The sequence below is a fragment of the Equus quagga genome, chromosome 9 (assembly GCF_021613505.1).
Source record: "Equus quagga isolate Etosha38 chromosome 9, UCLA_HA_Equagga_1.0, whole genome shotgun sequence".
In the NCBI taxonomy this organism is placed as follows: domain Eukaryota; kingdom Metazoa; phylum Chordata; class Mammalia; order Perissodactyla; family Equidae; genus Equus; species Equus quagga.
The window spans coordinates 66,064,753-66,073,982 of NC_060275.1; the positions used below are offsets into that span (position 1 = coordinate 66,064,753).

The following is a 9,230-nucleotide window of genomic DNA, read 5'->3' on the forward strand; positions in this document are numbered from 1 at the left end:
TCTGACCAAATGGGCCTCAGTTTCCCTGTCTGTAGAATAGGCACTAGATGGTCGGGGAGAGAGGCTCCAGTCTCCTTTCTGTACCGTTTCCGTTCAGAGCGGCTCCTGGGTCTAAAGTTGAGCGTTGATTGGTGTCGACTGGGCGTCTCATCCAGCATGGGCCCCTCTGTACGTGTTCCCGCTGGGCCCCTACAGTGTCTGTCCTCCTGGCCTCGAGCCCCCATCCTGCTGGGGACTGACTCACCCTCGCGCGCGGCGCGCCGGCCGCCGGCAGCCCCCCGAGGGTCCAGGGCGAGAGCGCGAGCGGGGACTGGGTCGGGGTCGGGACCCCGAGCGGGGCCGGGGGTGCAGCACTCTGCGCTGGGGGCCCATCTTAGCTTCCAGGGCTTTACTGCCGGGAAGGGGGGAGGGGCCCGTCAGCACCTGGACCGCCGTCCCCAAGGACCCCCCCCCCCCAGCACTATTCCGCCCTTCCTAAGAGCCTCGCTCCGCAGAGATCCCCATCCTCCAGGATCCCCCATCCCTTCTCCACCCCGGGCCATTCTCGAGACCCCTTCCTAGGGACTCCCAGCCCCTTCCCCAGAAGCTCCGCCTCCAGACCTCCCGCCGCCCCTCCCTCGTACGCTCTTTTCCTTGCACCCTTCTCTTCCGCTCCCCACCACTCCCCGGGGCCCCCACACCCGCCAGACCCCAGGGACCCAGGCCTCCAGAGGGCCAGCCCTAACCTGGGGATTCCCGCCCCGAGAGAGCCCGCCCCCACCACCACCTCTAGGTTCCAACTCCAGGACCCTCTCTCCGACCCTCCCCTAACTTATCTCCCCAAGGCCCCGCCCCCACGGCCACCCCCCCTCCTCCCTCCCCAGGGACCCTTCACCCCATCCCCCCGCCTGCGTTGGTGCACGCCCCAAGTGGTGATTGGCCGAAAGAACGAAGCCTTGCGCAGCTATTGGCCGCGCACCCCGCCCGTTCCCCCATCAGGCCCGCCCCTCACTCACACACGCTCGCGCAGCGCTGCCTCCCGAGCTGCGCAGGCTTCGCCCTCGGCCTCGGCCGCGCGCGCGCGCCGCTGCGCCTCGTCCAGCTGCCGCGCAGACTCCGTGGCCGCCGCCTCCCAGCGCAGCAGGGCTTCTGTGGGCGCAGGGGGCGGGGTCAGGCTGGACGCTCGGCGCGCGGCCCGGGCACGCCGGCGTCCGAGTTTTTGCGTGCTTTGTTTTATTTGAATTAAATTTGAGTGCTCTTTGCGTAACCTTTGAGGGTTATTTGCATAACTCCGCATTGCCTTTCAGAGTCGTTTACATAGCGTTGGCATATTTTGTTGTACGTATTTGCACTGTTTTTGTGATATTTGCATTGCTTTTGCATGTTATGTGGATTTCTTTAAGTTTTGGCGTTCATTTACATTCGTTTGTATTATGTATACCCCTGTGCGTGTCATTAGTGGAGCTAGGAACCTTCTAGGCTCCTCCCACCTCTAGCCCTGCCCACCCCCTTGCGACCCAACGCACCTGTCAGCTCCCCGTTCTCGACCCCCATCTGGGTCCCCTGTGCCTTGGCCTCGTCCATCTCAGTCTTCAGTGTCATCAGTTGCGTCTGAAGCAGGCTCTACGGAGTGGAGGGAACGGGGAGGGGAAGAGTAAATTGGCCCCTCCCTTTCTAGGGGAGATTCAGACGACACTGGTGTTCCCTGAGCTTTACTTGGAATGTCCTTTGGGGCCACACAGAAGTGGCCGCTAAACTCTGGGGTACCGAGTGGTGACAGTGTCTGTGTGGTAGGAGGTCTCTGCCCAGGTCCACCGCCCCCAACGCCAAACCACCGGGGTGTGGAAACGGTTTAGGTCTGCAGTCAGACTCCGGTTCCAATCCCAGCTACACCCAGACTCGCTGACTAGGGTTTCAAACCAACACAAGCCAATTTAGTGGCTGACAGCGATTGGGTTTCTGGGGTATGCTTTGTCACCTCTGAGACATTCTGCAAAGCAACTGGCCTGAGTGTTGAGAGCATCTTCCAGCGAGGGGCGGAGCCAGACTTTGAAGCCGGGGCAGGCTGCGCTTAGCTCGGCCGCCCCGGCCCCTCCCTTAGGCAGGCAGGAAGGGGGAGGGGTCTGTTTTGATTTTGAAAATTCACACGCGCGAGCCGCCGCTGGCCCGGTCCGCAGCGGGACACAGTAGTTCCTCAATAAACTGGAATGGTCGGGCTTTGAGGACGGTTCTTCAGCGAGGTCCGGGGCTGGGAAGGGTTAAGGAGGAGTTTGAAGGGGGTGGCCAGAGGAAGAGGGAGGAGCTGGCCGGTACCTCCCGCAAGAGGCCAACTTTAGCCTCCTAATTACAGGTGACATGAATGTCCCTCTCTGGAAATAGGGCTGCGGAACTGGCTGGGGGCGGTTGAATGGGCACCTGGGGGGAGTGTTAGCACAGGGCCTGCCCAGGTGGGCTCAGGGGTCTTGGGCTTCTCTAGCCGTCACCATTTATCCGGCAAACAGCAGCGGATGGTGGGGCCTTCTTGGTCAGGAGGTAGACTCAGGGTGAACCGGCATTGTAGGAGTTGGAAGGGACTACGGTGCTATTCTCATTCACCTCCCTCAACTGAAGAATTGGGTAAGCCGAGGCACAGGCGGGAAGCGTGGGGATGTGGTGCAGGCCCTCTCCCCCCACATTCTGGATGCCCCACCCAGCCCTCCTACCTGGCGGCCCTCACAGGCCCTCAGCGCCTCCTCCAGCTCCCGACGGCCGCCCTCGGCCTGGTCCAGCTGCCTGGCCAGGGCCTCCTCGCGCTGCGCAGCCTCCGCCAGCCGCCGCCGCAGCTCCTCGACCTCGGGCGCCGGGGCCCCGGGCGGCGCCGTGGCGTTGGCCCCCGGCTCCGGGCAGCGAGGCCCCCGGGAGGCCGAGGCTGCCAGATTCCAGGCCAGCAGGGCCGAGCCTGCCGCCGCCGCCGCCAGGAACACGGCGGCCCCGCACAGGGCGAGCAGCCGCCACGCGCGCCCCGGCTCTGGCCCCGGCTCGGCCATGCCGCCGTCCGCAGCTCTGGCCCCAGACGGCCACGAGCATTTAATTGGCACCTTGGGGCGCCAGGGACACCCACTGTTCCGCCCCGCCCGGCCGTGGCTTCCCGAGTCCGTTGGGAGGGGCTGGACCCCCGCCAGGGCCAGCCCAGGCTGCGGGGGCCCAGGCAGGACCCGGGGCCCTGGGTTCCAGTCCTGCCTTTGCAACCCACGTGCTGTCCTCCGAGCCTCAGTTTCTCCTCTGTGAAGTGAGGATGGCCGCAGTTCCTGCCCCTTAGGACTTAGTGGGAATCACGTGAACACGTCCGCGCAAAGCCCCATCCGCACAGGGTGCGCTCCGAGAGTCTCGCGGTATATTGTCCCCACTGTGTTCATGGAGAAGCCGAGGCTAAAAGATGGGAGGCTACGCGACCTACTGAAGTCGGCCTGCTTCAGGCTGCCACACTTTCTGTGACTGGCTGTGAGGGCCAGAGGGTAGACTTGAGGGTGGACCGGCCCCATCTCCCTGCCCGTTCTCCATTCGGCCGCCAGGGGGCGATCTTAGAACATGAATCAGATCCAGGCCAGTCTACACGGTGTCCCTGACTTCTCTTCCCTCTCAAAATGGAATCTCCTCCTCCGCCTCCCCCCTCATCTCCTCCTGGCCCTCCTCCATGTCCGTCTCCCTTTTCTCCTCCCTACTTCCTCCCTTTCATCTCCTCCCCCTCTATCTCACCCTCTACCCTTTCTTCCCTTCCTAATCTTTCCCCTTTCCCCTGCAAGGCCCTCCATCATGTCTTTGACGTCATTTCCTCCCCATTTGCTCCCTCCAGCCCTCCTCAAACTTCCAATGGCAAGCCCATTCCCACCCCAGGGCCTTTGCACTGGCTGTTCCCTCTGCCTGAGCGACCCGTCCGCCCTCTTTGCCCAGCTAACTCTTACTTACCAGCTGTTTCCACCGTCCACGCCCACGCTGTGTCTCCTCTTCCGGCGCCCTCCCCTCCCCCACTGACTCAGGCGCCTTTTGTTCAGCTCTGCTGTACCTTTACCTTTGATGCGTTTGGCTGATTCCCCCCCCCCCCCCGCCCCCGCTGCCTCCCCCATCAGGCTGGGTGAGTCCCTGAAAAGCCAAGCGGGCATCTGCCTGTTCCCACTGCCACCGCATAGGCCTGGCACACAGTAGTCTTGCAGTAATTGTGAGCTGGGTGAACACTGGGAACTGGAATCTCAATGTCCTCCCCACTTCACATAAACCGGAGCCCAGAGAGGCCAAGTCTCAGCACAGGGACACACAGCAGCCTCTGCTTGCTGCCAGATTCCTGCTGGGGCTGGAACCCCTCGGGCTTGCAAGACCCCTCAGTCCTGACTACTCAACCCCTGGTGAGCAAGGCAAGAGGGCAATTTTTAGGAGGAAGTTTATATCGTGTGGGGGTTTGGGGGAAGAAATTGAACAGGTGGAATCCATCATATTGGGCGAACATGCCCCCCTCCATCAGCAAAACCCAGCCCCAGTGTTGGGGGCAGAGGGCAGCACTGTGTCAGGACACCCCAGTAGCCCAAGCTGGGGTTGGGGTGGAGGATGGTGAAGGCGTGCTGGGGGACTGGGGTCACGGGAGAAGGCTTTGCCTTGTGGGAATCGAGGGAACCTGCTGGAAGCAGGGGTTCAATGGCCTGAGCAGCTGAGGAAGCCCGAGCAAGCGCGGGCACTTCCCTGGGCCTCAGTGTCCTCATCTGTTACAGGGGGAGACGCTTTGATATATTGACGTATACAGGGAAGCCATTCTGGTTTGAACTTGATTTGGCCTGAATTTTATTTGAGCCAAAGAAGCCTGCTGTGCGGGTGTCAGCGCTTGCTGCCCATCTGCTTCACGCGCCCGCAGAGGCAGAGAGCGGCCTGAGGGTGAGAACCAACGCCTCCCTTCTTGTGACGCCAGCACTCGACGGCAGGTCTCCATCCCTGTGGCGCCGGGTCACCTGTAACAAAACATCGCCTTGAACCCTGCAAAGGATGCGCCTGTCAAGCTCGATGTAAGTCTCCTGTTGGACGTGACTTTCTGGAGTGCTTTCCTCCTGTGCGAAGGCTGCGGCTCCCTGCCAGGCTACAGGCCTGTGTGGCTCAAATTTCCTCTCTTCTCTTCTCCCCTGTGGAATGCTTCTGGATTATTTGTGTCGACAGTTAGATGGGGCTGTTGGTGGCATGAAATGATTCGGCCATCATACATGACTCCACGAGCTCCCGCTGAGCCCCGTGCAAGCTGGGGACACAGATGCGAGGGGGACCCGAGCCTCACCCTCTAGAGCAGCGGTCCTCCCCAGAAGCAGTGCTGCCCCCTGGGGACACTCGGCCGTGTCTGAAGGCATTTTCGGTTGTCACAACCTGGGGTGGAGGCGCTATTGGCATCTGGTGGGTGGAGGCCAGGGACGCTTCTGCAGTGCCCAGGGCAGCCCCGCCAGAGGCTGGTCCAGCCTGAAGTCAACAGAGCCAAGGCTGGGAAACACTGCTGGAGCACTTGGCTGGGGGGGACCCCACAACATCAGTGAGCAGAGAAATGGTCAGGGAGGGTGGAGCATGGTAAAGAAGGTGACGTGAGGGGATGAGAGCCAGAGGGGCCTGTGGCAAGGATGCCATTTGGGGGATCCTGAAAGGACAGTGGGAGCCAAGGAGGGGGGTCTCCTGAACATCTGGGCTGGGGACTGTGGGGCCTGAGGGCAGTGCAGAATTCTGGGAAGTCTGGGCAGACGCAAGGGCCCCTGCCCAAGTGCCCCACACGGGAAGCTGCCTGAACAATAGTTGGGATTCCAGGGGAAGCTGGAGGCGGGAAGATAACAGAGGAGGAAGGGATTACGGGGTACGGCACGGGAGGACCCAAGAAAGTGGGTGAAGGGTCGACCGGACAGTAGCCCTCAATTCTGGGGAAGCTGAGACTCTGGAGGAGGGCTTCCCAGAGCTGGGTACTGCAGGATGAGCAAGTTTAGGGGGGAAGGACGGGGGACATTGGGACAAAGGCCTGGCCTGTGTGTGTCTGCAGATGCAGGTTTGAATCCCCAGCCCTGAACTTTCTGTGGGAGGGGTTTGGGAACCAGGACAAGGTGTCCCTCGCTGTCCTTTGGTGCAGCCTCAGTTTCCTCACTGGATCCACGGGTGAGAGCAGAGCGCTCTGCTCGTATTGAGTGCTGACGAGGGCGTGGAGCCTTTTAAGATGATCTCAGCGGGGAAGAGGGCCCAGGAGGCAGTGGGGTGGTGCCTGCCTGAACCTGGGGGGCGGGAATACCTGGGAACGTTCTGGAACAGGGAAGGCTGGGTATGAACATCAGCAGTATCCACCCTAGCCCGCAGGGCAGGCCCCAGATGCTTGGGGATGACAATGACACTCCAGGAACTTCAGAGTAAGGTCTTTCCGCCAAAAGGGGTGTTTATTTTTTTGGAGCCCAAAGACCCCAGAACAAAGTGACCTTCCAGAAACCGTGACAGCAAGAAGCAAGAAGGCACCCTATGCCCTGCCCAGCTCTGGGGTCTGGTGGGGGGCAGCCCTGGGCCAACTCTGCTGCTTCTCTACCCCCCAACGCTGCCCCATGGTCCCCCCAGCAATGCTTCATGGCCCCCCACTGCTACTCCATCCCCCTGCCCCTCCCCGCAGCAGCCTGCAGTGCTCCTGGAACCGCCAGGTCAGGGAAGTCTGGAAGGCAGGGGTTGTGACCTAAGAGACATCATAAGAGGGACTCAGGGCAGACTGAGGCAGACAGAGCACGGGACGCCCCGCCCCAGGGCCGCCACGCTCTCGCGGTGCTTTCTCTTCCTCCCCAAGACCCTTCTCCCCTGCGCCCAGCCCCCCACCCCGCAGGCAGGCACCTCCCCAGACCCTGGCTCCGCCCTGACGCCCTCCCGCCCCTCCTCAGCCTTCTGCTCCCCAGGCCGTCCCTGCTTACGGCGGCTTCCTGGGACCTCAGGCCTGCAGATCCCAGAGGCCCAGGGGCAGGAACACAGCGGCCACCAAGGGGCTGAGGGCGTTCGCCGAGCTGGCAGGGTCGTTGTTCCCACCTGAGGCCCCATCATTCCTTTGTCTGGGGTAGAGAGGGGGACGACTCAGGCAGCTGCCGGGCCGGGCTCCCCCAGCTCTGGGCCTGCCACTCCTCGGGATCCCCCCCTCCTTCCCCCACGAGCCCAGTCGCTGGGGAGGATAGTGACAGCGGCCACCCACGGCTGTATACACGAGGCACAAGGCTTGGACTTAAACTTCGCCCCCTGAGCAAATGGGGGTTTTCAGAACACAGGGGGTCCCGGCTTTTGGGGCAGGGCGGGGGTGGGGGTGAAGGGGCATGCCGGGGGTGGGGGGAGGTCTCGGACCGTAGTCGTTCCACCTCCGCCAGAGCGTTCTGCAACTGCTGCTTCAAAGCCGCCGTCTCTCCTGGGGGGGGCGGGGACAGAACCAGGGGGCGTGTCTATACTGTGGCCCCGCCCCAGCCCCGCCCTTATTCGGCCTCCCCTTGGAAATCTGGCGTGCTCCCTTCCCACCCTCCTCTGGATCCTGGACTCGCCCCTCCCTGGGACCCTCCCTCCCCACCCTCCTCAGTATTTCCCCGCCCTCCGAGGCCTTGGGCTCTGCTCACCCTCGGGCTGTGCTCACCCTCAAGCTCCTGCACTCGGGCCAGCTGCTCCCGGCTGTCAGCCTTCGCCATCTCCAGGGAAGCCCTCAGGGTCACCTGGGACAGGGGCGAGGGTCTGAAACTGGAGTTCCGTCCTTGGGGGGGCTGGCTGCTGGCCCTGGGCCCTGGGCCCCTCCCTAGGCCCTGGGATCAGAGGAGCTCAGGCCCACACCCCCTTCAGGCCTCCTCTCCGTCCCTCAGTCTCCCACCTCAAGAATGGCCACACCTCCCACCTTCCCAGGGCCACCCAGAAGGGTGTGAGCGTCGAAATGGGAGTTTTGAGACCCCCATCATGGGAATTTGGAGGCTTCCCATGCCCAAGCCCTAAGAGAAATTTCCAGACCCTCTGGGCTATTGCCATTTGTTCTTTGGGGCCTGGCGAGGTCCCCATCCCACCCCCTAGAGGGGATTTCTGCTCCCTCACGCCAGTGCCCTGGAGTTGGAAGATTCCCCACATCCTAGTGGGGTTACTGAGGCTCCTGATTTAGGTGCCCTGGGGAGTTTTAAGGCCACGCCCACACCAGCCCCCCCCCCCCCCCCCCCGGAGAACTTAGAGGTCCCCAAACCCTGGTGGGATAATTCAGGCTGTTGATCCTGGGGCCCAGGGGCAGTTTCAAGGTCTATCTCCATCTCCACCTACACTCTGCGGCCCGAGCGCAGAGCCCGCTCTAGGAGTTGCAGTGGCTTACCACAGTCTGATTGCAGATGGCAGCCTGGGTCTCAGTCCCCTGTAAGACTTCCTGGGCCCGCCTTAGCTGGTGCTCCAGAAAGTGGGTGCCATTGCGACACTCCTGCTCTGCTCGGAGGCCATCCTTGCAGGCCTTGCTGTTGGCCTGGACAGCGAAGATGATCGTGGTCACAAGCAGAAACGCCACCACCACCACCACCACCACCACCAGGAGCAGCCATTTCAGCAGCCTGTGGTCCCCCATGGGCACAGGCCAATTGTGATAAGAAGTGAGTGCCAACCAGATCTGCCCTTGGATGTGCGAGTCTGGGCAGGAGTTAGGGGCAGATGCTGGAAGCTTCTGCGGGCCGCCCCTGGTTAGCATGGGGGCCGTCCCGACCAATAGCAGGCTTCAGGAGCATTTCCTGACCTGAAGGCTCTTAATGGGGACTCTGCTGGCCGTGGGCTGACTTTCAGTTTCTGTTTCCTGCAAGAGAGGTGTTTTTTTTTCTGCCGGATTGTGGCCTCGGGCTCTCCTGGGCTGGGTGCCAGCCTTGAGACCCTGTGGGAGGGGAGTTGGGGCTGCCTGGGACACCCCATCTCAAGTCCCTGCGCTGCTGAGTGCTACTGAGGGTGACAGTTGCAGTTACTGAGTGCCTAGTGCATTGTGTTCCCCTGTGCCACGACCTGAAGTGGCGGGGGCCATTGTTGGTCCAGTCCCCAGCTCAGTGAGTCCAGTTCTCGGTGGGGAAACTGAGGCTGGGTGGCAAGTGGTGGGCTGGGGCCAGGGCCTGGGTCTAACCCAACAGGCTGAGATTTGTGTTTAGGGGTCTCCAGGGTGACCCAGCAGGGGTTCACTCAGCACAGAGGGGACCCAGGAGGGTGTCAGAGGAGGGACTGGAGCCTGAGGAAGGAGCGGGGGGGGGGGGGGGGGGGGGGGG

At 62.3% G+C, this 9,230-nt stretch overlaps 2 protein-coding genes across 2 annotated transcripts; both read right to left on the bottom strand.

The window, feature by feature from the left end:
• Positions 1 to 202: 202 nt before the first annotated feature.
• Positions 203 to 3,005, bottom strand: CCDC194 (coiled-coil domain containing 194). Its single transcript, XM_046672085.1, has 4 exons — positions 2,682 to 3,005; positions 1,506 to 1,602; positions 996 to 1,128; positions 203 to 391 (listed from the first exon to the last, which is right to left on the bottom strand). The coding sequence occupies exons 1-4, from the start codon at positions 3,003 to 3,005 to the stop codon at positions 241 to 243; spliced, it is 705 nt and encodes a 234-aa protein (XP_046528041.1). The 3' UTR covers positions 203 to 240.
• A 1,761-nt stretch (positions 3,006 to 4,766) lies between these two features.
• On the bottom strand, positions 4,767 to 8,671 carry BST2 (bone marrow stromal cell antigen 2). The gene is made up of 5 exons (XM_046672308.1): positions 8,312 to 8,671; positions 7,604 to 7,679; positions 7,324 to 7,384; positions 6,906 to 7,040; positions 4,767 to 6,676 (listed from the first exon to the last, which is right to left on the bottom strand). Exons 1-4 carry the CDS (start codon positions 8,552 to 8,554, stop codon positions 6,923 to 6,925), a joined length of 498 nt encoding a protein of 165 aa, XP_046528264.1. The 5' UTR covers positions 8,555 to 8,671; the 3' UTR covers positions 4,767 to 6,676; positions 6,906 to 6,922.
• Between the last annotated feature and the right edge of the window lie 559 nt (positions 8,672 to 9,230).